This window comes from Dasypus novemcinctus, chromosome 8 (assembly GCF_030445035.2).
Source record: "Dasypus novemcinctus isolate mDasNov1 chromosome 8, mDasNov1.1.hap2, whole genome shotgun sequence".
In the NCBI taxonomy this organism is placed as follows: Eukaryota; Metazoa; Chordata; class Mammalia; order Cingulata; family Dasypodidae; genus Dasypus; species Dasypus novemcinctus.
This window is the reverse complement of record NC_080680.1, coordinates 122735432-122761053: the sequence shown is the minus strand read 5'-3', so window position 1 is coordinate 122761053 and position 25622 is coordinate 122735432. Positions and strand designations below refer to the sequence as shown.

Here is a 25622-nt window from a genome sequence, read left to right as displayed (position 1 = left end):
ACCTCAGCTCTCCACTCACTAGTTTTGTGACCCTGGGCCAGTGACAGCCTCTCTCAGTAAGCCTCGATGGCTTGCGTAAAATGGGTACGTACCCATCGCATTTTGAGGACTAAACTGTGCCTGGCACACGGCAAACGCTCACTAAAGGGCCATTCCTTCCATCCTTAATTTATCATAGAAAAGAATCCACAGCAAAGTGACAAGAGTCTCAAGGCAGGGATGGCTTCATTTTTTTTTTTTTTTTTTTTGGTCTGCATTTTCTGATTTTACTATAATAGACATAATTTCCTTTGGAATAAGAACAAAAGCAATGAAAGATGCATGTAAACAAGGAAAAGAATCTGAAAATATTGAGGGTTTTTGAAATGTCAGCTTCATTCTCACTAAAATAGAGTTCCTTGTTCTGCCCCTGTCATAGGCTTTCGTGGTTTGATTTTCACAGATTAGTTGCAAATGACGGTTTTACATCACGAGTTCTTTGAAAGCATTTTTGTGTGTTTGTGCACAGGATATGTATTGCTTTTACCCAGGTGGCTTGCTCCCAAAGTCTCGTTTTGGGAGGGACCCCGAGCCAGGGCTGGGAAAGGGCGCGTGCCGGGCAGGGAGAACGGAGCACCCAGGAGAGAGGCTGGGGAATTAGTCCCTTCCAGGAAAGGAAGCCCTTGTACTTGACTGTGGGAGGAAAGAACAGGTGGTAAATAGTGATTTTAAACCAATTGCGTTTGCTTAAGAAAGTATCTACTCATGCGTATTTCTTTGCAAATGACTTAACACCATGACTTTAGCTAGTTATGCAAATATTGGCAGGTAAAGAGAATTTTATTTGTAATATTAATTCAGTATCCACATTGTGCCAGGCAGGCTAGAGAACAGATTTGGAAGGGGGCGGTGGGTGAAGAGGAACACGAAAAAGGAATCAACCAAGGCCATCAGTGTCAATGAACTTATTATCTATATTGAAAGTTTTCCACATTTACTTTACCTCTCTATTTCCTTTTCTTTTTTTGCAAAACCGTGTGAAAATAATTTCCAGACATTTTGACTCTTCATCTCTTATGCTTCAGCATGAATCTCTAGAATACCATTATCACAAAGAAAATTGATAAATTCTGTAGTATAGCTAGAATAATCTAATCTAATAATATACTATCATATAGAATTAACAAATTCCATATCATCTTATATCAAGTCTATATTCAAGTGTATTCTCAAATGGATTTTAGAGCTGCATATATCTTTTGATCAATTCAGATTTATTTAATTATCTGGAGTAAAATCGTCCTTTCATTAGTGTAGCCGAAGTCATTTCTGTTCACCATGTGTCTTTTGTTTGCATTGCCAAGCCTGGTTTAAAAGAAAGTCACCAGGGAGTAGATGTAGCTCAGTGGTTGGGAGCCTGCCTCCCATGTACAAGGTCCTGGGTTCAATCTCTGGTACCTCCTTAAAATAAACAACCAAAAAAAAAACCAAACAAACAGGAGAGTCACCAAGCTCTGAGGGGCCTGCCCTGCACCCTCCTATGAAGTGGCATCAAATGCCACTGCCCTTTGTGATTGCACCTAGACTCTCGGCTGAGGGGACCATCTAAGATACATTCAAGTAGGACAAAGCGGGGTGCAATAAGCGGGCTCCTTTGTTCCCTTCTGCAGTGGGCAATGTCAGGCTGATGGCACGTGACTCAGCCCCCATTTGTTAAGAGCCTCCCTTGAGCTGGTCCTGCAGGGCGGCCTTGCAGAGCAGTGTAGACGGAACAAGGTGTGTGGTTGTTCCTTACTCCTCTCCATCGACTTGCGCTCCTGGAGTTCCCGGGTCACCACGGTCACGTGACTGTTCCACATCAGTTATTACCAGGGCCAGTCCCTCTCTCCCCCTGCCTTCCCCCTCCCAGTCTCTCTCCTTTCATCTCCCTTTCCTTCCCCCTCTGTCCTCCCCTCTTCCCCCACCCCACCTCCTCTGCCCTCTTCCACTCTGCTCTCCCCTCCCTTACCCCCCCCCTCCCCGCCACCTGCCTGAGCTCCTTGAGGGGTGGGATGTGGTCAATCGTCACAATAGCAGACGCCCTCTGAGTGCGCATTGTGTGCCAGGCGCGGACGGGCCAGGCAGTGCTGGCAGCACCCCTGAGGCAGGCGTATTGGTTTGGGTGCTTTAGGCTGCAGGGAACAGCACTCAACCATTGGGAGCTGGAAACGTGAGGGCACGTGTCCTTTCCTTAACAGGAAGACAGGGGAGCCTGCTTCAGTGGCCCGCGGCGGCCCCAAGGATCCGGCCCTCGGCCCTGCCATCCCACCTGGGCTCTTCAGCCTTTGTAGTGCTGACGAGCGAGGAGGGGCCTAGGGAGGCCATTTGGGTGGTCATTTAATAGTGTGAGAAAAACGCAGACTCAGAACAGAGTCACTTGCCCCAGGGCCACACTGCTGGCAAGTGGTGGAGAAGCACTTGAACCCGCGACTCTCTGAGGTCAAGTTCACGGAGTTCTCAAGGAGCCGTGCCTATTGGCAGGGGTAGCCCACAGGCTCGCAGCCCGGTCTCCATCCTCGTGCATCCTCTGAGTTCTTACTGTGTGCCGGCCCGGGGCAGGACCCCAGGGGGCCGGAGATGCGCGAGGCCGCAGTCCAGGGCACTGGTGGACATGTTAGCAGAGGAGGGTGGAGGGCTGCCCTCGTGCAGGCGGGCGTGAGCAGACCAAGTGGAGGGCAGAGCGCCTAAGGCTCCGAGAGGCGCTTCGTCCAAGGTCACCTGCTAGAGTGGCAGAGCAGGGACTTAAAAATCGGAGTTGTCTAAAATCTGAGTTGTCCTCTTCCCCTGCTCCTTGTGGCCTGCAGGCACCCAACGGGGCGAGGATCAGCAATGGACATGGGCTCTGAGCAGGTGCTTCCTGAATGAGAACGGTTCTCCTCCCAGCACTGCACAGAGAGGCTGACACGAGCTTAAAGAACACAAAGCCCTGCCATCTCCAGAATGCCCTCCCCTGCAAACCCGTTCAGAGTGTTTTTACTAAAAACGCATTTTTTTTTCAGATTTATTTATCCCCCCCCCACACCATTGTCTGCTCTTTGTGTCTATTCGCTGTGTGTTCTTTGTGTCCGCTTGTATTCTCATCAGGTGGCACTGGGGATCTATGTCTCTTTGTTGTGTCAGCCTACTGCATCAGCTCTCCGTGTGTGTGGCACCACTCCTGGGCAGGCTGTGGTTTTGCACAGGGCAGCTCTCCTTGCACAGAGGCCACTCCTTGCACAGGGGGCACCCTTACGAGGGAACATCCCTGTGTGGGCCAGCACTCCTTGTGCGCAGCAGCACTGCGCGTGGGCCAGCTCACCACATGAGCCAGGAGACCCTGGGTTTGAACCCTTGAACCTCATCTGCTTCCCTAAAATCGCGTTTTGATCCGTTTAAGCTGGGTGTAGAGCAGTGTAGTTCCACTTAGATCATCTGCATCCTAGATACTTAGTTTTCTCCACTGGTGGCATCTTCCCCCTTAATCGGGTTCTCTCAGCTCTCCACGAGGCTTGAGCCATCCACCCAGCATGGGCTGTGAGAAACGAAACCCCAACTGGTCACAACGTGGAGAACAACTCAGCTTGGTCCTCTGTTTCTCCTTGAAGTCTTCTCCTCTCATCCTCCTGCTGGAGAAGCTGAAAACGCCGGTCATCCACTTCCCAGCCTCCCCTGCACCAAGTAGGGCATCTGACCTGGGCTCGCCCCTGATTTTCATGGCAGGTCACCCCTGATTTGCACGGCAAGCCGGTGCAGCAGGGAAGGAGGGACCACACGGGAGCCTTCCTGGCCAGGCCGCTGGTAGTGACAGTAGAAACAGCTGTTTCCCGAGGCGGCAGGGGCAGCAGATCTGGTGGCTGCCTCTGAATAGAAGCTCCAAGGTCCTGCAATGAATTCCTGTGCTGTGTTAGTCAGCCACCCTGGATTTCTGCGGCTGGCAACCAAGAAACCTGGCTGCGAGCCGCACAAGACCTGGAACGGCACGCAGGCACAATCTGTTACTCGAAAGAATAGACTTACTATTACCTGACTATCGGGCACAACCCATGCTGCAAAGTTGGGGTTTTTTTTTTTTATAAACTTTTTATTTTAGAATAGTGTTAGCTATATAAGAAAATGCAAAGATAGGACAGAGAGTTCTATGCCCCCATCCAGTTTCTACTACCACCTCATGCTAGTATGATATAGTTGTGACAATTTATAAACCTATATTGGTGCATTATTATTAACTGCAGTCCAAACTTTATTCAGACTCCCTTAGTTTATCATTGTTGTTCCTTTGGATTTCCTCAGTTTCCCCTTATGGCTTTTTACAGTTCCAGGATCCCATCCAGGATTCCACATAGCATAGCTGTCACGTCTCCGGAGGCTCCTCTTGGCTGTGACAGTTTCTCTGACCTTCCTTATTTTTTATGATCTTGACAGCGTTGAGGGTTGCTGGCCAGGTGTTTTGTAGAAGGTCTTTCTATGGGGACTTGTCTGATGGTTTTCTCAAGATTAGAATGGAGTTCTGGGTTTCTGGGAGGAAGACTACAGCGGTAAGGGACATTTTCATTACATCATATCAAAGGAACATCCTTATCAATAGGATTTCTCCTTGCTGATATTGACCTTGATTTCCTGGTTGAGGTCTCTCCACCTGCCCCCCTTTCCATTCTGTCCTCTCTGGAAGGAAGTCCCTGTGTGCAGCCCACACTTAAGTGACGAGTTTTGCTCCACGACTTGAGGGTGGAGCATCTACAAAAATTATTTGGAATTCTGCATGGGAGATTTGTGCATTTTGTTCTCCCACAGTTGTTAATTTATTTATATCAGTATGGACTCACACATACTTATGTTCTGGGTAGCAATCCAATGCTATTATATTTATTTTGTTGCTTGTGTCCCAGCTTTGACCACTGGAAGCTTTCAGTTGGTTCCAGTGACTCACTGACCTATTTCCATTCAAGGGTGTGTGTATCTTAGCACTTCCTTACTTCCTGGCATAAGATGCTTCCGGCTCATCTTGTATATTTTTTGCTCTAGTCCTAGGATCAACCATTTCTCCAAAGATCCCTGGTGCCTTTTGCTGGAGAATATTATTGGAAACCAAGACCTGGGTCTGGCTGTGCTCACTGCTACTTAGGAGTCATTGCTTTCAGGCTCCCTTGGCTGACAGAACAAGGATCTTTGTGGATACTAACCTATACACACACATAAACGCACACACACACACACACACTTATCTGTACCTGTTCCTAGGTTTAGCCCTCTGTATCTGTATGAAAGCTAAGCAAGAATTTCTACTGTTGTCTCTACTCTAATCCTTCCTATGGGTCGCTTTAGCCTCCTCCCCTGCTTGTCTGTAACATCCCACTCCAGCAGTGAGAAAGCTCGCTCCCACCATCTGCCATCCGTTTCCGTAGTGGCTCAGCTCCACTATACATGCCTAGTGGTTCCAGAATCATTGACCTGTGCTCGGTGGGAAACAACTTCATCAGCTAGAGTACAGGGCTTGTGTACAGTACCTTTTTGCCTTTAGTCTTGCAGACTCTACTAATTTTCAGGTTTACTTAAGTCAGCCCCTTCCTCCCTCCTGCCCACCCAGTGAGGCTGTTTCATACATTTGTGCAAATTTTTTCCCTTTTAGGCAGATGTTCGGTCCACATACAGTCAGCCTTAGGCAATCCCTGGAGAGTCTTTCTCTCTCCGGGTTTCCCTCCTCCTTGCTACTCTTCTGCATCCTTCCTGAAATCCTGGTTTCATCTTGCTACTCCTTCACCTGGTAAGCCAAGAAATGCATCCTTTGGGCTCTATCCCGAAAGAGCCAAGGTGAGTTCCTGTGTCAGATCGTGATATCCCCTATCCTCTGGGGGCCGGGGAGGGGCTCTGAGATCCCCGTGTCCCCAGAGGGAAGACAAGGAAACCGTTCTTTTCATCGTGTTCATGGCCTCTCATAGCATGGTATCACTAGGTTATTATTTAAAATTAATCCACACCCACAGACATGAAGGCGAGAAGGAAGAAAATGGGTGAACGGGGTCAGAAAACATAATTCTGCCACACATCATCCTGTGAGGACTGGCTGCAAAGCTGGACGAGACACTGTAGACATTCCCAAAGCAAATCATTCACAGAGTCAACGTTTCGTTCAACTTTCAGCATGATGTTCTTCAAATTTCTCTCTTAGGTTTATTTTTTTTAAATATCAGAGTGTTGGAATACTTTTGAAAAAAACCACCCCCTCCTTCTGGAAAGATGATCTAAATAACATTCTCCTAGTTCTAACAGTCCCTGTGGCTCTGAGGTTGGCAGTCTGAAGTTTGAAGTGACATCCCTCATCAATTCTGTCCCTGGGGATAAAGAGGGAGCCTGACAGCTGATGGCTACTTGCCTTTGATAAGCACCTTTCTTATTCTAATGACACCTTTCCCTAAAGTAACTTTTTGAGTTGTCCCCCTCACCCCCACTGCTACGTCTCTCTTTAAAAGGAACTTATTCAGACAGGCCATGAACAATGATGCTTTGGGATGGTTTAATTGGGGAGAGGAAACCTGTAGAGAGCCTTATCTGGGGTGAGCGGCTCGAGAGCATCCAAGAGTATCTCCCTGTCACCTCGTGACCCATCTCCTTCATGCCACCTTTTCATTTTGGTAGCAATTACGGGGTGTATGGATAATGCCCATTAGCATATTCATGGTCATCTCTTTCATATTTATTGTCCACACAACTCATTAATCTTCATCTACTTTGTGTGCTTGACAGCTCAATCTATTTTGCAATCTCTGGGAAGCAGCCAAAGACCCCCCCAAGCCTTTGTTTTCCTGTAAATAAACTGTGTTGGGGACCAGAGGACAATGGTGCCTCCTGCGGTGATTGACACCAGCCACGGCTACTAATCAGGAAGGGACTTCATTGCCAGCTGAGTCGAGTGCATCGTGGGGCCATTGTTCCAGCGCTGCCAGGGCAGGAACACACCCGGCCAGTCACCTCCGCAAGATGGGATGATTGTTCTTCAAGATTAGACCGAGTTGCCTTATTATCCATCCCAGACAACAAGGCATCTCACCCAAACAGACGCGTTTGCAGGGCCGGCCAGTGCGCCGGCCAGATTTGAATTGCTAATGTATAATCTGCACGGCACAGATGTGCAATGAATATTTGGATGTTGTTTGGCCCGTCAGTCGAGGAGGATGAATTGATGAGGTGATGAGGGCTGGGTGACGGGTCCTGGACGTTGGCCAGCAGCGGAGTTTGAGCACTCATGTTTACGGTAATCAGATTACCCGGAAGTGCCTTTGCTTCAACTCCGCGGCGAATTCTGTTACAGTCGAGCATGACAGATTTCTGGTTGGTGGAAAGTTCCCTTTCAAGCTTTTTAGTGCAGGGGTACGCTTCGCTGTGTTTCTCAACCTTGGGGAAGAGATGGAAGCTGACTTTATTTCCCTCATGTCTGCCGACTCTCAAGGCCAGGAGCCATGCCACCTTGGACTTGAGTCCTCTGCCACCATTCTCTAGTTCATATTCTTAAATTCTTGGTGCCTCAGTTTCCTCATCTGTCGATCATGGCTACCGACAATATAGAGTTTCTGTGAAGATTAAATGAGTTGAAATACAGAGAGGAACAATATTAGAAAAGCCTGAATGAGTTGCTGTATGCTGTGGATAGAACTGTGCCCCCCCCCTGCAAAGCTACAGCCACATCCTAACTCCTGCTCCCGTAATGGCGACCCTATTTGGACATAGGGTCTCTAAAGATGTCATTGGTAGGGAGAGGCCAGACTGGAGGACAGTGGGCCCTAATCCAGTAAGACTGATTCCCATAGAAGGACACAGACAGACAGAGGAAAGAACGCCACGGCGACCGAGGCAGAAAAGGCCACGGGTTGTGAGGCCCGGCGGGGACAGGTTCTCCCCTAGAGCTTTAAGAGGGCGCGCAGCCCTGCTGATGTCTTTTTGGGCTTCTGGCCTCCAGAACTGTGAGCCAGGAAGTTTCTGTTGTTTGCAGTCATCCGGCCTGTGGTTCTGGGTGATGCAGCACCAGGACAGCAAGACAGCATACGGACGCAAATGCTAGAAAACGCCACTCTTGCCATATTATCGGCTTTATTACTTAGTTAGATCCTTGGGTCTACTGGACATCGAGTTGGACTGGCCTCCTTAGCTCATGGCCTGTGCTGTGCTAACGTGTAGGAACATCCCCAGTAGTTAGGAACGTTTCCTGTACTCAGGTAACCTCGGGGCCCTTTTTCCTGGAGTGTCCTTTATGGCACATTTTCCCTGGAACACGCTTTAGGAAGAGCTGCCCTAGATGATAACACAGCCATTTACAAAGCCTTGAAAGAAGACCATGTGACTCTGAATTTTATGTACAGTCAAGCTATTCATATGTGAAGGTGGTGGGGATTAATTAGGCAAACGTGTAGTCTCCCTGGAAAAAATATTACTCAAAAGTGTGCTCCCCTGGAAGAGAACCATGAATCTGACTTAGGAATTCAATAATGGTGGATACGAATTTGTAGGAAGCAGTGAGAACAGATGGACTGTACTGAGGTAAGTCTAAACCACTGAGACAAATATGTTGTCAAACTTGAAATAAAACAGTTAAGATATTTGAAAGAATTTTTATTTATATTAAAATAACGTAATAACAGCATACAATAAATTCAGATCAGAAAACAAAGTGAAGAAGAGAGGACAGGAAAGCGTGTGTCTTTTAAAAGAGAACAGAAAGATAGAAGGATATGTCTATATCTAAATCTATTTATATCTATTTCTGTATCTGTATCTTTATCTATATCATCTAGTTATATCTGTGTATATCTTATAAAGGTATCAGAAGAGCAACCTGATATAGTCCTTATAATAAGAATTAAGGACCAATACTTAGATCTGAGGGAAAAGTTCTAAAGGTTATTAGATGAAAAATAAAATGAAATTTAAAAATTAACATATGGGTAAAAAAATTATCATTCATATGTAAACAAAAGAAAGCTAGATCTGAGAGTATTAATACCCAGCAATGAAGAATTAGTCAAATCAAAGATGATTAAACTGTTACGGTTTCATCTCTTTATCTCTAATGCCATGCCTGAGGTCGCCCCTAAATAGTTATTAGTAAAATTTATTGTGGAGATGGAAACAATGGGTCAAAGGTTTTGAGAAGGGATGGTTGTCTGCCAGGGTCTTGAGTGCCCATTTTTAAGTTTTCGCTGCCGTAGGGACCTGGAGAGCTCACCTTCTTCTGGGAACTCTTCCTTCCGCTGCACACTCCCTGCTGCTAAGGGCCCCTGGACCCTGGTTATAGCTGAGGGGTCCAGGATTAGGCAGCTGACCTGAACCTGGCCAGCAGCAGTAGGCTGTCCCCTGGCCTTGCCTCGTTAGTTCAAGGGAAGGTGCCTGAACCAGGAAGGGTCAACCTCGGTCCTTCACTGACGTCTTTTCAAACTCCGAGAAAGGAGACCTGTTTCTGCCTGGTAATAGAAACTGTAAAACGGAAGTCTCAGTGGCCATGTTCCCTGCCACAAGGAGAAAGCGAGTGTACAACAGAAGAAAATGAAGTCTTACATAAAGAAATGGTGTCTGCTAGCACTTGAATTCCCGCTTTGATTTGAACTTCAAGCCCAGCTTCACCTCCATACTTGCCCTGAGTTGTGTCTTGAATTATATGATCTACCCAGTAGCATTCTAATAATTTTCTTCTTCTGCCTAAGCTAGAGTTGTGTTGCTGTCACTTGTGGTCAAAAGAGTCCTGACTAGTAGAGTTACCTCGTTAGCAATTTTAGATAATGGTAATATATGTCCTGTAGCAGTTTGGTATTCTTTATGAATTCCAAAAAACAGACATTGGATTATGCTTGTGGACTGGTTTGTTCCACTGGGTGTATTAGTTTGCACTAAATTCAGAGGTTTCATTTTTGCTTGATTAAGTTATGATTAAGCCTTTGATTGGGCTGTGTCAGTAGGACATTGTGTCCCCAACCCCTTGGTAGGTGGGGACTCACAGAGAAAACTACATGGCAGAGGAGTTAGTTGGAGATTTTGGATGCTGGAACCCCAGGAAATAAACACACAGAAGAAGAATACAGAGCAGTAGAGATGGCTCCATAGACACGGCAGAGGCCCGGAGAAGAGAGAGCCTGACAGTCTACAGTTGACCTCGTGGAGAGAACAGAGCAGCTGAGAACAGAGAGGAATGAGCCCTGATAGAGAGACAAGGTTTATCCCAGCCTGCAGCTCATACTGGAAAAAGCTGGGACCACGGAGCCTTAAGAGGAAGAGGGAGGTTGAACCCTTGAAGATGCCAGCAGCCATCTTGCTCCAACACATGGCAAGAGTCTTTGGTGAGGAAAGTAACTTACATTTTATGGCCTGGTAACTGTAAGCTTCTCCTCCAAATAAATAACCTTTCTAAAAGCCAACGGATTTCTGGTAATTTGCATCAGCACCCCTTTGACTAATACATGTCCTAATATATGATACTATTTTTCTCTTTTGAATTGAAGTGTTTAGATAGGTTTCTGGGCAAAAGTAGCATACAATTTAACTGAAAGCAAACTGGTCATGATAGTAATTTGGTCTGAAAATAAACATTCCCATTCATGATTTTTTATTCTTATTTTTAGAATTGCTGTTTTCTGATGTACCACTAGGCAGTTTTGCAATCTTTTCACATGTCTACCATTTTCAGATTTTTTTCTACATCTTTGATTTCTAAAATTTAAAATTTTTGCTTTTAAAACTTAAAGGCAATTATTTTTCTTCTGAGTTGCTTGTAATAGCAAAAAGTTGGTGCAATCTCAATATTTAATAAGGGATTAGTTAGAACAACCTATATATACTAAATAGAGTATAAGTTGGATACCATAAAATGTTGAACAATGTATTGTAAAACATCAATGACAAATAGGGATATTTTATAGTTTCATTTATTGTTCAAATTTCTTTTTTTTTCCATATGAGAAAACTAACAAGAAATATCAGAAAATGGAAGCAAACAAAAGAAAAATCTAAAGCACAGTAACAATCTCACTCATTCAGGACAACCACTGTTACATTATTATATATGCAATTATATCCTTTTACAATTACACATGTATATATATTCTCTTACACTTATTTATTTAGAAAATCTTTTCTTTCCTACAAAAATGGGAATAAATCACATGTGCTTGTTTTTTAAATCAACTTTATGAAGTGGAATTTACATATAATAACGTGAATTCCCTTTAAGTATACACTTTAATTAGTTTTGAAAATTTATATGTCCTTGTAACCACCACTTAATCACTATATAGAACAGTTACATCGTCCCTTAGTTTCCCATCACATGGCAACAGCCTCTCCTTTCTCGTCTGGGAGCCAATGACTTCCCGCTTCCTCTCCTCCCTCTGGTTCTCCCTTCACGAAACCTGCAGGAACAGGATTAAGACCCACCCTCATCCAGCTGGCCACACCTTAACTAAAAATAACATCTTCAGAAGGTCCTATTTATAATGGGTTCCCACCCACAGGAATGGATTAAGATTTATAATATGTTTTTTTCCAGAGTACATGATTCAAGCTACCATAACCTACCCTCGGGAGTCCCGAAAGGCATACGCAAAATATGAACACATTCATTCCATCACAACCTCACAAAGCCTTAAGTCATTTCAGTAGCAAAGCAAAGTACAAAGTCTCATCAAAATCAGTTTTGAGCAGGTCTGTCTTGGGGCAAAATTCCTCTTTATTGGATGGACATACAACACCCAGAACACAAGTTATCTGATTCCAATATACCATGGTGGGATGGGTATAGGATAGACATTTCCATTCCAGAAGGGAGACTCTGGAAGGAAAACAAGGGCCACGGGTCTCCAATAAGTCTGAAACCCAGCAGGGCAAACGCCATTAGATTTCAAGGTCTAAGGGTCATCTGTGGCTCGATGCGCCGTCCTCTGGGCCTGATGGGGTGGCAGCCGCAGACCTTCCAAGTGCTGATGCAGTGGCCATGCTCTCCCTGAACGCTGAGGGGTAGTCCCATGCTTTCTGAGCATTGGGATGATGGCCAGAGTCTCCACAGATGCCCGCCATCTCCAGGCACTGCGGTGGTGGCCCTCTTCCTGGTCACAGGGGCACAAGGCCCGCTCCTCCAAGCATCAGAGCAGATGGCCTTCCCCCTGTGAACACAAGGGCAAATCTGCCCCTCCCACAGTGTGGGTGGGCTTGCTTTCTTGGCCCGAGAAGAACTTTTCAGTCCAGACCTTTGCTTCCAAGGTTCTGCCTTTGTAGTCATTCTTCATTCAGTTTGGCCCTCCTCTGTTCCTTTCAGTCCAGGCTGCCAGTGGTTCTCCTCATACAAATTTTGTAGAAAAACCTTGCCAGCGTTGTGCATGTGGGTGTAAACCATCAGACGAAAGGACTCTCCGTAGATCGTTCCTGGATAATTGCCTTCCACGGAGAGGTCTGACTGAATCCATGTCCAGCCACCTGCTCTTTATGGAAAGGTTGTCCAGGTAAACCCGCACATGGAGCCTGTTCTCTGGCAGTTCACTTCCCAAAAGCTCAAGGAGGTCCCTGGCCCTAATCTCAGAGGCTGCTACCCAAATAGGCTGAGAAATTTCAAAATCATTAATTTCTTGTGTGTGCTTAAGAGTTCAGTTCTCACCTTATCTCCTTCTTCTTGCGTAAGCTTCAAGGAGAAACGTGTCTGCACCTTGCTTAGCTTGGAAATCTCCTTGGCTAAATATTCAAGTTCATCGCTTTCTGGGTCTGCCTTCCGTCCAACACTGGGACACAATTTTGCCTTGCTCTCTGCCACTTTATAACAAGGATGGCCCTTGCTCTGGTTTCCAAGAACACATTCATCATTTTTTCCTTAAAGGTACATTAGAGGTACCATGATGTTCATATTTCTACCAAGCACTTCTTCAAAGCAATGTAGGCTTTTTCTACCAAGCACCTCACAATTCTTTCAGCCTCTATCCATTACCAACTCCAAAGTCATTTCCATGTTTTTAGGTATTTGTAATAGCAGCACCCTACTTTCTGGTACCAAAAAGTGTATTAATTTCCCATCACATGTTGACAGCCCCTCCTTTCCCTGGCTCCAGTGCCTTCCTGCTTCCTCTCCTCCACATGGCTTTCTCTTCCTAAAGCCTCCAGTAATAGGAGGCTATTACTTAACTAAAAATAACATCCTCAAAGGTACTATTTTTTTTTAAATTTATTTCTCTCCCCTACCTCCCCTTCCTTTTGTCTGCTATTTGTGTCCATTTGCTGTGTGTTCTTCTGTGTCCGCTTGCATTCTTGTTAGCAGCACTGGGAATCTGTGTCTCTTTTTGTTGCGTCATCTTGCTGTATCTATGTGTGCGGCGCCACTCTTGGCAGGCTGTGCTTTTCTCATGCAGGGCAGCTCTCCTTATGGGGCGCACTCCTTGCACATGGGGCTCCCCTACACGGGGGACACCCTGTGTGGCACAGCACTCCTTGCACACATCAGCACTGTGTGTGGGCCAGCTCATCACATGGGTCAGGAGGCCCTGGGTTTGAACCCTGGACCTCCCATATGGTAGGCAGATGCTCTATTTGTTGAGCCAAATCTGCTTCCCTAAAAGTACTATTTTATAATAGGTTCCTACCTACAGAAATGGATTATGTTGTTTTTTTTTTCCTGGGGTGCATGATTCAACCTACCACAATCTCCAAAGACCCTGTTTCCTTGTGAATTTCCCCTCATGAATTTCCCCCTCATCCTGGGCCCCTGGCCACCACTAATCTGCTGACATGACAGATCAGATTTTTTTCCCCCAAAGTCTCCTATCAGTACTCATAGAGTATGAACTCATGCCTGACTTCCTTCACTGAGTATAGTGGTTGTGAGTTCATCCGTGTCATTGAGTTTGTCATCCTTTTTTTTTTTTTTTTTAAAGATTTATTTTTATTTATTTAATTCCCCTCCCCCGGTTGTCTGTTTTCTGTGTCTTTTTGCTGTGTCTTGTTTCTTTGTCCGCTTCTGTTGTCGTCAGCGGCACGGGAAGTGTGGGCGGTGCCATTCCTCGGCAGGCTGCTCCCTCCTTCGCACTGGGCGGCTCTCCTTACAGGTGCACTCCTTGCGCGTGGGGCTCCCCTACGCGGGGGACACCCTTGCGTGGCACAGCACTCCTTGCGCGCATCAGCACTGCGCATGGACCAGCTCCACACGGGTCAAGGAGGCCCGGGGCTTGAACCGCGGACCTCCCATGTGGTAGACGGACGCCCTAACCACTGGGCCAAAGTCCGTTTCCCTGTCATCCTTTTTTACTGCTGAGAAATATTCCATTATATGGACATATCACAATATGTTCGTCATTCACCTATTGATGAGCATTTGAGTTGTTTTCAGTTTTTGACTAAATTTAATAAATAAAGCTGTTATGAACATTTGAGAAAAATTTTTTGTTTGGACGTATGTTTTCATTTCTCTTCAGTAAAATACCTAGAAGTGGAATTTCTGGATTGTCTGGTAAGTGCTATTTTAACTTTATAAGAAACTGTCAAACTGTTTTACACAGTGTCCACATAGGCCAGCACTCCACATGGGCCAGCTCACCACACGTGCCAGCTCACCTTCACCAGGAGGCCCTTGACATTGAACCCTGGACCTCCTACATGGTAGATGGGAGCCCAAGCATGAGTCACATCTGCTTCCCTGGTGGTACCACTTTACATTCCCATCAGCAATATGTGAGAATTCCAGTTGCTCCATATACCTCCTAACACTTATTTCTGAAAGCCTTTTAAAGTTTATTGGTGTGTAATGGTATCTCACTGTGGTTTTACTTCGCATTTCCTTGATGACCTATTATGTTGAATGTCTTTTCATGTGCTTATTGGCCATCTGTGATGTGGCCATTCAAATCTTTTGCCTCTTTTAAAATTTGGGTTGTTTGCCCTTTTATTATTGAGTTGTAAGAGTTCTTTACAGATTCTGGATACAAGTTCTTCATCAGATATATTAATAATGAGTATTTTCTCCCAGGTTTGAACAGCATCCTTCGAAGAGTCGAAGTTTTAAATTTTGACGATATTCAATTGTCATGGCTTGCCAGGGCTGCTATGGCAAATACCACAGAATGGGTGGCTTAGACAACAGGAGTTTATTTCAAGTCCAACATCACGGCATCAGCAGGCTGCTTTGTCCTGGAGTCTGTAGCATTCTGGTGCTGACTTGCCAGCAATCCTTGGGGTTCCTTGGCTTGTAGATGCTTCTCTGCGTCCATCCCACGGTGACCGCTCCCTCCTTCTCTGGCATCTACATAACTGCCTGCACCTACTTACCTCTGCTGAAATAGACTTCAGCCATATGGGATTACGGCCCAGCCTGATCCAATTTGGCCTCATCCAAAATGAATCTTTCAACATCCTATTTACAAATGAAGTCACACCCATAGGACCGGGGGTTAGGACTTGAACACGTCTTTGTGGAGGGCATGAGCCAATCTACCACATCAACTTATCAATTTTTTTCTTTTGTGCTTTGTCTTTTTTTTATGCCCTAAAACATCCGGCCTACCCCAAGACCATGGGGGATTTTCTTCTATGGTTTACTCTCTAAGTTTCGTAGTTTCAGCTTTTATGTTTAGGTCTATGATCGACTTGAAGTTCACTTTTGTCCATGGTGTGAATTAAAGGTCAAGATTCATTTCTTTTCATATAGATATCAAAGTGTCCCAGCCCCATTTGTTGAGAAGACTATCCCTGCCCCCTTGGTACCTTGAACAAAAATCCATTAATCATTTTTGTGTGGATCTAGATTCAGACTCTTGTTCTGTTGAATTGATCAATTTGTCCATCTTTACTTCAGTACCACGCTGTCTTGACTGGTGCAGTCCCCACGATGGTGAGTTAAGTGGCTCACACACTGAGGGGCAGGCGCTCCTTGTCGGGCTTATTTGGGCACCTGCCCCTCTCCCCACGGGGTGGCTTCCAAGGCTTGGGTAGACCGTACACTACTGCCCTCATTTGGGGGGCAATTCACTTGGCTCAAAGATAGGCTACAAAACAGTTTCACGGACTTCGTTTCACTCCCTCCTACACTCACGTACTTACTCTGTCCCTCTCATGACTCTTTCATTTGTCCATTCTTCCCACACCCCTGTGGGGCAGGTTATTTGGGTCTGCTGATGCCCACTTTATGGACCAGGGAACCTGGGCCTCAGGGTTATGGCCGTCAGGACACTTTTCTGGTGGCCGTGGCCTCCCTGGAATTCCAGGTTACGCAGGGGCCAATCTGACTCCATCCTTCCAGTGGGCTGTTGACCTAATTCTGCCTGTCGCCCTCCTGAGGGAGTAGCAGGCCTCGCAGCACCGCAGTGAGCCACCCCTGGGGTACATCTGCACCCCACAATACTCCAACACACTCATATACACTCACTTGCACACACACAAGCCCTGGGGACTTGCTCACACTACACTCATCTCAAATGACGTGGGTGGCTGGCCTAGGGGAGCTCTTCCCATGATAGTTCAGCTCTTGCCTGGGGTCATTTCCATGTCACAAGGCCCAGCATCCTCACTGTGTGGGACAGACAGACCTCTTGACAGGGACAGCCCCCTGGCTCAGGAGGCAGCACGGCCAAAGCCCTCCGTTGCTGTGCTGTGTAATCCAGGACAGGTGGAAACGGGACGGGCCATTAGGAACGCTCCCGCCCTGCAGCGGGCAGGCACGGGGGCTCTGTCTGGACAGTGACTTTCTCGCAGCGGTTGGGGACAGAGCTGCAGGGTCCTGGGAGTTGGGAATGGAGGAGTAAGGTCTTCAAAAGAAGAGGCAGGAGATCAAAGTGCAGGTGCTGTAAGAGGGCTCAGGAAGCAGTTAGCGGGGGGCTGCAGCTGCCGCCCCCCTCGGCCCCAGAGCAAGGCTGAGTCAGGTTGGCTGAACTCTGGGCCCCACTGAGCACAGGGCACAGGACACTGACACTGGCAGAGGTGGACAGAGAAGGGCCGACTGTCCGGAGCAGACACAGGGAGACCGTGAAGCTCTTCGGGGCCTCCTTTTCTTTACAGGAGGAGATGAGGGGGGACGACAGGGAGCGGAACTGACCCTGGGGTCGGCGCGGGTCGGGGGTGGGGAGGCACCTGCTCGAGGCGTCTGCAGTGCAACTCAGAGAACTCCTGGCCCGCAGTTAGACAGACTGCTTGCATCCCGGATCCACTGCTTCCGAGCGTGAGCCTGTTTCCCACCTGGAAAGGTGGCTACACTCTCTGGAAGGGTGCTGGGAAGACCAAACGAGACGCCTGGAACAAGCTATACAGCCCAAGAGGGGCTCGGGAGTCCTTAGTCACTGGATAAGTGTCAGACAGGAAGCACTGCGACCCTGCTCCCTCTGAGCTGAGGGGTGGGAGTCTTTCCTATGTACAACCCTCCTCCCCCCCCCCGCCTGAAGCATCATTTATGTATGGGTGTACGTATGCAGATACATACACACACACAACACATACGCTTACACACTGTATAGCACGTGTGTGCGTTTAGAGGGTGAGCTAACTGGTGAAGACTTCTGGAAGGCAATGGAGGGCCAGGCGACCCTTCACTGAAACCTGGGAACCATGTGCACAGGTGAGCATGTGCACAGGTGAGCATGTGCACAGGTGAGCAAAGACACAACAGAAGAGCAACCTCGAGAGGGAGAGAAAGCCGAGAGGACTTTCACCTCCGGGTGGCTCCCCCCGCAGAGGCCTGACCGTATTTTCTGGCTTGGATTCCTTCCAACACCCAGCCCTTATGGAGTTAAACTAGCTTGATCCTCTGCTCCCTGCAGCCAGTGACCCTGCCAGCTCCGCTAGGACTCTGTTAGGGAAGCTCGTTATGGGCGGGCAGCGGCACCTCTTAGGGCCAAAGGGCCGGTGTTTAGTCAGAAGGGCCTAGAGCGGCCTGCTGTCGCCTCGCGGTGTGTTATTCAGGAGGCACTCATTTTTAATTTCTTAAAGGACCGAAAGCCAGGGGCTCGTGATGCTCCTCAGATAGGGGAGGCTGAGGTTCTCCTGGGTGGGCCGTCCCAGCCGGATCAGGAAACCCCGGGCTGAACCCTGGCTCAGGCCCGTTTCCGCTGTGTGCCCCCGGGCCACACATTTCACCTGCGGTTGTGTGTACAGAACAGGGCTCATCGCAACCCCTCATGAGGGTGTCCTGAAGATGGAAAGGAAAAACGAGTAACGAAACCTCTGTGAGGAGAACTGTCCTGGCGCTGTTGCAGAGCTGGAGATTTACTAAAGGGCGCAGAAGGAGCTTGCTGGGGCCGAGGTGGGCTGAGCGACGGCTAAGCGCTGGGGTTTGGCATAAGGAGCCCTGAGACTATCCCCCACCCCCCCAGGCTGTGTGGCCGGGTAAGCTGCTACCTTCTTTTACAAAAGGTGAATATCTACCCCTCCCAGGACTGCTGTGAGGGTCAGAGGAATTATCTGCTATGCATCTCACAGAATACCTGCACCGTAGGTTGATTTAAATCATGGAACATAAGACACTTTTAATCCCGTTCCTGTGGGTCCGTAAGCCTTCGTCAATTGTACCTTTGAATTTATGGAGGGGAGGCCGGGTGCGGGCTCATCTGTGACCAGGGTTTCAAACGTCCTATTTAGGTGTGGCAGCCGGCTGAGCCAGGGAGGGTCTTAGCCCACAGTACCGGAGCCGTGGAAAGAGCCAGAAGCTGGGCGTCAGCGGAACCTGGGGGCGCAAGCGCAGGGGAGAAAGATCTTGTGGTGGGAGGCAGAGGTGAAAGCTAAGGAGCCCCAAGAAGTGTGGCAAGCCAGCTCCAGAATGCCAGTTTTGAGGGAGCAAGCATGGCCTTGCCAGTGCCTTGAAATTTGGATTTGTCTTTCAAACGTGAGCTGATAAACGTGTGAGCTGTCATAGCAGCTCGAGCAAACCAAGAAAGCCTCATACAGAAGAAGTGCTGGAAGAACGACCGTTCACACCGTCCCTGATGATTCACCTTCAGTGCTCCATGCTTCCATTCCCCCTAACTTCCGCTGGGCTTTGGAAGCTGCAGCTGCGGACACCTTCTCTAGGCAAAGCTCCATCCTATGTCCGGGAGCCAGGAGTTAACACGGCAGAGGCTGGAAGCTCACACCAGAGGGGGCTCGGCCTCCCTCCAGAAAGCCATGCAGTCCTGCTGTCACCTGCCGGGGCTCAGACCCCTGAAGGGTTCTCGAGGCCCAGGAACCCATGCAGCACATTTTGGAAGGGTCTGCATAAATGGTCAAGTAAACTTAATTTCAGTGCTTGGAATGCGGACCAGCGATGGAGCACAGTGTGACTGAGTCTGTCTGCCGTGCTTGAGAAACGCACACACCAAGACACGAAACGGGGATGCCTTTTCCTGGATGTAAGCTTCTGCAAGGCCAGAGAAGGCAAACTCATCAGAACTAACTTTTCATTCCATTCATTCATTCAGTTTAACACCCTATTTAAGGGGCTCTTCTTTTTTATATGTAGTCATGTCATTAAAATGCTCCTGTGATACATAATAAATTACAACCTGAACCTTCACCCCCTGAAAAGAGCAGCCCTCCCCCTGAAGAACACTACGGTGGCACAGCAGGAACCCACGTGGAACATCTACAGTAACTTGCAGTCTCTCCAAATTACAAAACAGTAACAGCGAACACTGATGTGGCCCACGTGCTGCACACGGTGTTATGCACTTCACGTAGATGAGCACAACCACAGCAATCCTGAGGGAAGTACGTAGTACGCTTATCCCCACCTGACAGAGGAAGAAACTGAAGGAAGAGAAGACAGGGAACCTGCTTGAGGTGACGAAGGCTGCCGGGCTTCAGGCTGCTCTTCTTTAGAGTGGACTGAAGTGGAGCCTTTGGCTAATTCTCTTTCCTATTTTTTAAAATGAATTTAGCTTTAAAGATAGGCTGAAAACTGCTTTATATTTACTATTTGTACTTAACTTTTCAACAAACATTTCTTAACTGCTTGTCGGGCCAGTTGCTGGGTTGAAACCTGAGAGGTGTCTGCCGCCAGGGAGCCTGGTGGGCACACAGTGAGCTCTAGGGCGGGTTGGCACATGAAGGGGCTGGAGGGCCGAGCAGGGGGAAAGCACCACCAGCTTGAAAGGAGGGTGGAGGGTCAAGGAAAGCTTCAGAGAAGCATGAGCCAGGCCTTGAAGGAGGAAAAGTATTTGTGTCCTACACTTCGTAGGAACTTAGTCAGCAAAACATAAATATTACCAAAGCCGAGGACACTAAGACAGAAGCCCAAAACCAGACGCACCTTGAATTACGCCAGCATTCCCTCCTCATTTCAAATTCCAGTGCGCTGTTTTCCCACTTCAGGCTTGGCTATCACATGTACATACTTTTTAACATTACCAAAATAGAGCAGGGAGGCCAAAATCTCATGTTTTATTGTTCCCTCCTCTCAGTGTGCAAAAATACACGAGGTCACCTTGGTATACAAATACAGAGAACTCTTGCTATGGGTCCAGGGAAAGGTATGCCCAAATTTCCTAACAGGACAGTGAGCACCTAGACAGACTGATTCCGGGAACTGCAGGAATCCTGCTCCCATTATGCTAGGAAGTCAAATCATCAACTTTGACAATGCTACACTTAAATGCTCAGAAACAATTAAGGCACAATATGATTCAAAATGAGTAGAGAGAATAACAGTAATACACAGAAAATAGAATCAAAATACTCTGCTCTATGTGGAATGGTACCATATTTGTATCTTAATACTGTGGTAAGATGAGGAATGATTATGGCCTAAAAAAAATATTGTGTTTCTGGAAATGTAGACTGGGAGGTGTGATGTGAAGGAAAGTAGGTTCAGAGTCAAGGCTCAAGTTTGTGTTTTTAAATCTCTTCTTTACTACACTCTAGGTTCCTTTTTGGTTTCAGAAGTGGGTCAAAACACCACCAAAATGATATTAATGTGTGCAGCATAAAGATGTGCAAAAGGATCTGTTCATTCCACCAGTTTAGTGACATACTGGTAGAGCTGTTCCGTAAAGGCTTCGGAGGAAAACTTTTCCTTCACTCTGGCTCGTCCAGCCATTCCCATTGTGGTTTTCAAGGAAGGGTTGTGGATGAACTTTTCCATTGCCTCCGAGAAATGGACCGGGTCAGGCTCACAGAGAAACCCTGTGCAGCCGTGGACTATGGACTCCAGGGGCCCGCCCGAGTTAACCGCGATGACCGGGCACCGCATGTACATGGCCTCCAGGGGGACGATGCCGAAGTGCTCGTGGCTTGGGGTGTAGAGCACGCAGGTGCAGCCGTGCAGGAGGGAGATTTTCCGCTTGTCTGAGAAAGACCGCAGGAAGGTCACGTTCTGGCCAAGGCCAGACTGCTGGACCATGTTCTTCAACTCCTGATAGTGCTCCACATTCTCCGAGACTCTCTCGTCATAGCCACCGGCCACAATCAGATGCACCCTGTCCCAGTCTTGGGATGTCAATCTTCCTCGCAGCTCCACGAGGGCTTCCAGCGCCAATGGCAGATTTTTCTTCCTTTCATATCTGTTGATGGAGAGGAACAGGAATTCTTTTTCTTTGGGGACCAAGTCATCAAGCTTTTCAGGAACAGCTGTGTCAAAGCTGGCAACATTCAGAGATGGATAGAGGACATCAGGGTCTATGTAAGACAGGGATTTGAATGTGTCCTTAAACACACCAGCTGTGAACCGGCTGTTGACCACGATGCAGTCTGCCATGCCTGTGGTGTGCTCCTCAACCCAGTCAATTGGGGCCCGGTATAGCCGTTTAAGAAGAGAATCTCTCCTGGTGAGCAGGAGATCTGGGAAGTGACAGTAAAAGAGAATCTTCTTACGCCTCCTGGCCAGCCTGAACACTGGGATACATGCAGACACCTGGTCAAAGCACAAATAAACAGCAGATAAAGTGAGTGGCCGACCCAGCATCCACCAAACCCAAAGCACAGGCACCTGCACTGCCTCCTCGTCTACAGGCTCTGCACGGCAAATCTGAGTCTGCCCTGGGCTCCCCAGACCCTCACCCAGCACAACTCTGGTGTGTAGCAGGCCGGTGGATATTTGCCAGGTGAACACTAAACACGTAAGGCCTTAAGTCCAAAGGTTTCCTCTAGAACAGTCCTGTCCATTCGAGATGAAATTTAAAAATGTTCTAGTAATCACATTAAAGTTTTTTAAAGGGTGAAATTAATTTTGTAGTATCATTCCAAAATGTAATCAATACTAAGAAAATCATTACAGCATTTTACACTCTTTTTTTCATAGTAAATCTTTAAAAGCAAGTGTGTATCTTATACGATGTATCAGTTTGGACTGGCTACATTTTAAGGGCTCAGTGGCCACATATAGCTGGTGACTGCTGTGTTGGACACAGCAGTGTCTTTATCTTCCTAAGGACTGAATGAGTGAACCAGAGTAGTTAAGAGTGCAGGCTCTGGAGTCAAGCTTGCCAGGGTCTGAATCTCAGCTCTATAAACTAGCTGTGTGACCACAACCCTTCTCTGGACATTAGTTTCTTCTTCTTTAATAGGGTTATAATTATAGGTCTAAAAAACCCATATGGTTTTTGTGATGATTACCCACACTGATACATGTTTATAGCATATACTGTGTGCTCAATAAATGTAAGCCACACTCACTACTGAGCAGATTATATGCTGGCATTACTAGAGACTTACCCATAGGTTAATCTTCAAAATTCACTTTATCTCCAGTGCCTCTAATTAACACCTGGAGAAGGTGGGCTTTAGGGGTATTTAAGTGATTTACCAAAAGCTACTCAGGAAAGGCAAGGAGGGACCCTGAATCCAGGTCTCCTAATTCCAAGCCTGGAGGTTTTTCTTTACCCATTACAGTCTCAGCTGCCTGGTGCTTAGTTACACATGTAGGATGTTTCCTAACCGTCCAAACTTCTTAAAAAGAAATGCAATCCACATGAGATGCACTAGTTACAATCCTGATTCAACTTTACTGATTCAATTTGGTTTTAAATTTGCATTCTAGCTGGGCCTTCACAAATCGTCATGGGTCCTACCCACAGGCATGGAAGCCTGGTCTCTCCATGTATGACTGAAAGCAGGAGCTGGTGCCTCTGGTAAAAACAGTGGACTAAGCATCCAGAGATGATTGAGAGTAACTCAGGAGTCACCATTAAAGAAATACTCATAAAATCGCAATGCTCTTTCCACATGTCAGTTTGGCGAAGATCACAACTGTTGAGAATATCCAGTGTGGACAAGAGCAAGGAGCTCTCTCCTGCAATGGGACAGAAAAATGACAAAATCTGTTTGGAAGGCAATTGGCAATTTCAATTGGGTTCATTCAACTTAAAACTGAACCAACTCTTTCACCCACAACTCAATTTCTAGGAATTTACTCAGAAGACATTCTTGCAGAAGTACAAAAACAAAGAACAAGTATGTTCTCTGTTCACTAAAAACTGGTCACCACATTAGTGTCCTTTAGGAGAAAAATGTATACATACAGTCCATTCTGACCAAAGACCGAAGATTTTCCAGCCACTACAAAGAATAAAGTGCATCACTAATATGGACATATACTAATGCCTCAGAAATTTTTGGTGGAAAAAAATCAGTTGCCCAATAGAGGGTGTGTCATAATCTCAACTGTATACAACTAAGAAGCTATACCTATAAGCAGACACACAAGCTAGTGCAGTCACAGACAATTTCTGAAAGGATACAAGAGAAACTGAAAACAGTGGCTATCTTTGGGAAGTGGACCTGAGATGGGACTCTCACATCACACGAGTTCATTATACGAGTTGAAATTTTAATTCTGAGTAAATAAGTCTTAATTTAAAAAATAAGTCGGTGTGGGGGATAGTGCAAGAAGAGTCTAGAATAGCTGGAGGCCAAATTCAGGTAGCCTTATTTAGCAAGGTAAAGAACTTGGACTTTTCTCCCAAGAGCAGTAGAGAGCCATTCATGACATGTTTAGGTTGGTGTTTTTAACACAGGACACTGCTGAGGAGCGGGTGGTCTGCTGCGAAGACTGTGGGATGCAGAATCAAGAAAAATAACGGAAACGGGAGGAAAAACATACGAGTTACTCAAAAGTAAAAGCTGACCTAATGCTGATTGCTAGTGTTTCTTAGAGTAAGCCGCAAGGACCATCTGCTTCAGAATCAGCCGGCGATCCGGTTAAAAAAGCAGATTTCTTGGCCTTTCATGAAAACTTCTGAGGGTGAGGTCTGCAACTCTAAGGAGTGCACACACTGAAGTTCGGAAACCACAGCTTCACGTCCCCGTACCCCCCTCCACCCAAGGGGATTTCTCCAGATCAGGTCTGATCTTCCGAATCGCAGACCGGAGGGGTCCTCCAAAGAGCCGCGGTGCGCCCCCATAAAGGGGAAAGGGGGCGCGGCGAAGGTCCGGGCGTGGCCGCCTCACCTGGTCGCACACGACCACGTCGAACTCCTCGCCGCTGAGAAACAGCACGTAGAGGGCCAGGTAGATCATGCGCACGTAGGCGCAGAGCGCGGCGCCGCGGCCGCCCCAGCCCAGGCTGCGAGGCAGCCAGTCCCCGGCGCAGCGCACCCGCAGCTCGCGGCTCTCGGCGAAGCAGTGGCCCGGGTCGTAGTGCGCCGTCCAGATCTGCACGTGGCACCCGCGCGCCTGCAGCGCCAGCGCCGCGTCCAGCACCAGCCGCTCCGCGCCGCCCACGCCCAGGTCGGGATGCAGGAACAGCACCGACCGGCCGGGCCCCGGGTCCCGGTCCCGGCCCAGGTCCCGCTCCGCCGCCGCCATCGCCGGCGAGCCGCGCCTGCGCCCTGAGGTGCTTCCGGCTCCCGGCCCGCCCCCTCCGGCTCCCGGCCCGCCCCCTCCGGCTCCCGGCCCGCCCCCTCCGGCTCCCGGCCCGCCCCCTCCGGCTCCCGGCCCGCCCCCGCGCGGCTGGCCCCGCCCCGCTGCGCGTGCTCTGCTTGGGCCACATCAGCGCAATCCTGTGGGCGCCTGGTAACTGCCGGAGAAATTTCTCGTCCGACCTTGGCTCTAGCCTCCCTTTCTTAGGAATTGAACCCTGTGAGGGACGCTGAGGTCCACAGGAAGGAGATGGAAGGTATGTATATCTCTCACAGCAGCTGACCAAGTCGTTTGGAACGAAATTTGCACAGGCATGTGGTGGGACCACCCGGGCGTCCCTGGAGTCAGCGAGGACCCTGCCAACAGGCCTAGGGGCGGGGCTTCTGAGCCTGTCACGGCCTCTGGACGCGCCGCAGCTTCCGGCCGTCGGCTCCAGCCTCCTGCGACCCTCCAGCCTCCAGCATGGTATGGCGGTCCCCGCCTTCCCTCCTTGATGCCCTCTCTCCTAGGCACCCCGATTCCCCCCTGCCCCTTGCCCAGCCCCCGTGGCTTCCTGCTTCCCCGAACCTCCGGGGCGGGTGTCGGCCGCCAGGGCCCCGCGGCGCTCACCGGTCTCTCTGCTTGTCTCCCCTGCAGCCTGGTCCGACCCCCAGTGGCACCAGCGTGGGCTCCTCCGGGCGCTCTCCCAGCAAAGCAGTGGCCGCTCGGGCGGCGGGGTCCACCGTCCGGCAGAGGTAAGCATCCCTGCGACCCGCTCGCCGGGGGGCTCGAGGAACTGGGGCCTGGAAGGACTGCCGGGCTATTGAGAGACACTAGGGCCAAAGCACCCACAGGTGACGTGGCCGTAGGGGGCGCTGAAGACG

General features: G+C 48.3%; 1 protein-coding gene across 1 annotated transcript; it reads right to left on the bottom strand.

Annotated features, from left to right (window-relative positions):
* Window positions 1-20330: 20330 nt before the first annotated feature.
* ALG2 (ALG2 alpha-1,3/1,6-mannosyltransferase) lies at window positions 20331-24713 on the bottom strand. The gene is made up of 2 exons (XM_023588796.3): window positions 24349-24713; window positions 20331-21814 (listed from the first exon to the last, which is right to left on the bottom strand). Exons 1-2 carry the CDS (start codon window positions 24703-24705, stop codon window positions 20912-20914), a joined length of 1260 nt encoding a protein of 419 aa, XP_023444564.2. The 5' UTR covers window positions 24706-24713; the 3' UTR covers window positions 20331-20911.
* Window positions 24714-25622: the final 909 nt, after the last annotated feature.

Bases quoted from the DNA above. Each gene is read 5' to 3' on its own strand.
- ALG2 (XM_023588796.3), bottom strand. From the start codon at position 24,705: ATGGCGGCGGCGGAGCGGGACCTGGGCCGGGACCGGGACCCGGGGCCC. The intron at 21,815-24,348 runs GTGAGGCGGCCA...TGCTTTGACCAG, and splicing joins ACGTGGTCGTGTGCGACCAG to GTGTCTGCATGTATCCCAGT.